This window comes from Micromys minutus, assembly GCF_963924665.1.
Source record: "Micromys minutus genome assembly, chromosome: 17".
Lineage (NCBI taxonomy): Eukaryota > Metazoa > Chordata > Mammalia > Rodentia > Muridae > Micromys > Micromys minutus.
The window spans coordinates 15,690,126-15,693,058 of NC_137952.1; the positions used below are offsets into that span (position 1 = coordinate 15,690,126).

The 2,933-nt window shown below is 40.3% G+C and overlaps 1 protein-coding gene across 1 annotated transcript; it reads right to left on the reverse strand.

Annotated features, from left to right (window-relative positions):
- Positions 1-598: 598 nt before the first annotated feature.
- FSHB (follicle stimulating hormone subunit beta) lies at positions 599-2,141 on the reverse strand (the record flags this gene model as incomplete). The annotated part of the gene is made up of 2 exons (XM_080931724.1): positions 599-829; positions 1,980-2,141. The coding sequence occupies 2 exons, from the start codon at positions 2,139-2,141 to the stop codon at positions 599-601; spliced, it is 393 nt and encodes a 130-aa protein (XP_080787850.1).
- Between the last annotated feature and the right edge of the window lie 792 nt (positions 2,142-2,933).

Sequence of the window (2,933 nt, forward strand, 5' to 3'; positions counted from 1 at the left end):
AGGCTTCAGAAGAGTTGAGTAGCCTGACCTAGTGGGAGCCAGATTTCCTCAGCCAGCCACATTAACATTTCCAGGCATAGGTGACATGTCTCGCCTTTCTTTTTCTTAAGTTTCCATTGAGTTTCTCATTGAATTCCATGCAGACTTTAGAGCTTACGTTTGCAATCACATTGGAGTCTCTAAAAGTCTGATGACTCTAAAAAGTAGACACTTATGCTATGTTTAGCTCTTTCGCAGATTTCCACCTTCCTTTCTTCCCTCTGGACTCATGCATATCCATCTGTCTAAAAGGAAGGGGTTTCTCTAGAAGGTTCCTAAGATTGCTGCAGAGGAAAGCCCCCATGCCCCCTAAGCCGTGAGTTGAGAGTGAATGACTTAGATAATCAACGATATAAATGGAGGGATGAGTGGTGTAGAGTCCTGGCCCTGGAACTCCCCAGTCCCAGCTCTTCCTCCCTATCTGTCGGACAGCGGACCACAGTGGGTCCGATGTTCCCCGCGGCAGTGGCTTCCAGCCCCAGCACAGAGCAGACACAGACGTTTTGGAGATCATGGTCCTTCAGGACGAGAGTAGGTGAACGAGTATGTCCATTTTTCTTTATTCTTTCATTTCACTGAAGGAGCAGTAGCTGGGTCCCAGACCTCTCACGGTGCAGTCAGTGCTGTCGCTGTCGCATTTGCCACAGTGGCATTCAGTGGCTACTGGATATGTGTAGAGGGAGTCTGAGTGGCGGGCACAGCCAGGCAGTCTTATGGTCTCGTATACCAGCTCCTTGAAGGTACATACTTTCTGGGTATTGGGTCTAGCTGGGTCCTTATACACCAGATCCTGAGGAGTTCAGGGAAGAGAGGATGAGGATATATAATACATATAATTTGATGTTTCTGTTCATCTTAATTAAAATGAGACTGTAACTTAATTCTGTATGCTTTCACATTTAACTGTTAAAACCCACGTAATCACGCAGCCACCATGCAATGCCCTTTATCTTCCAATTCTTCTGGAATGTTTTCTAATGATTCTGGAAATCTTACAGAACATGAAAGTCATTTCTTTCATAAGTTCTGTGCCCATATCAGAATATTAGTTACTTGCTAAGTTCAAAGGCACTTTGACCATCAATATAGAAGAATGATGAAAAGAGACATACGACTTAGAATTTTTGTTGCCTTTTCCTACGTAATTGAAAGATGCCCTAGAAATGGGCAATACATTGTATAACAACAGAGTTTGATTAAACTTTTTTCTCATTAAATAAAGTGCATCTCATCCGGTAGTTCGACTTTTCTGTTTGTGATATGAAACTCTAAGTGAGTAACAAGGTAACGTGGGTTAAAAAGAGAGGAGACAAATGAGAACTCTGTCTTTGCTTGCTTTAATGCAAAGAATGCAGTGAAGTCAGGCTAGTGACTTAATGCCTCTGTGTGTTGGTTCTCTCAAAGGCTTAAAAAAGGTGGAGGGTCGGCTTGTGAATTTAAAAATCCTGTCAGGATTGACTGTGTTCTCAGGCGACTAGTAGTAGGCAGCTATGTGCAAACTGCTTTTATAAAGACAATTTTTATAAGGTGCCATTTGCATTTTTCATGCGATATTGATACATATTTGAAATTATCTCTATGTCAAAGTCAAGACCATGATTATAAAAATTGCCTACATAGGAAATATTGTAGTTCTTTTATGGCTAAATAATATGCTTCTTATTTATCTCTCTATATAGAAAATATGACATAGAAATAATTTCTCTTTATAAGTAGTCAGTATGTTACCAAGTATATCTAATTCTAAGATTTACTAAGTTCTTCCAAATCAAATCTCAGCCTCAAACTGACACCCTAATTATTCACCCATTCACAACACAGTATTAACTATAGAACTTGTGCTATTGCTTAGAAAATTAAAATATTGATAAAATGGGAGTTCATCAATCTTGGCTCAGATAGCTTCCTGGCCCCTGCCCCCAGCAGAACACAGGACCTACCCTGGTGTAGCAGTAGCCCTCACACCAAGTGGTGTTGATGCTTATGCAGAAACGGCACTCTTCCTTCTCTACTGAGATGGTGATGTTGGTCAATTCACAGCTATGGCAGCAGACTGCTCTCCAGCACCAGAGTAGGATGCAAAGCTGGACCGACTTCATCATGGTCAGGGAAACAAACAGCTCTGTCCTGGTAGTGATAAAGAAATCAAGTAAAATCGCTGTGGAAACAGAGCAGCTGAGAAACAGTTAACCCACTTACCCTTCTCAAACATTCTACTCAAGCACTGATTTTTTTTTTTTTTTTTTTTTTTACTTTCTACTTCACGGACCAATATTCCTCCTTATTTTGGGTGGGGTGGGGTGAGGTGGGGTGAGGTTATGGTAGAGTAAAAGTAGATACATATAGATCAAAACTCCAATATGATGATTTAATCAAAGCAGTATTTACATTTTTAATTATTACTATCTTAAAGTGATTACTCTAATCAGATCATTGTGAACCTTACATTTGCCACTTCATTCACAGTTTTTAAAGAGTAGCTTTGTCATTAAGGAAGAAAAATTAACACGTTGTAATCATATCTTCATTTATATCACAATTTAAGCATCTTTTCTGTTTGCCCACATCTGTTGACCAGGAGTCTATGTCAGAAGCTGGGCAAACCGCTTCCTAAGAAAGGTTCTTCACAGCAGTACATTAACCATATTTAAGCTGCCAAGTTAACAAGAATAAGTTTCTATACAGCAGTGACGGAGAATTCTCATCCCTTCTTCAAATCCTACAGGTGTGCATTTTCAAAGTAGCTGTTCGTGGTTCATCAAGTGCTGCAACTCACCTGTGCAGTCAGCTGTCTCTTCTGGGGAAAGCTGAACACTGAGACAGCTCACACCTCATCTTTTATACAAACTTAACACCCTGTGGATTTACTGGGTGTTAACATGACCAATACCAAC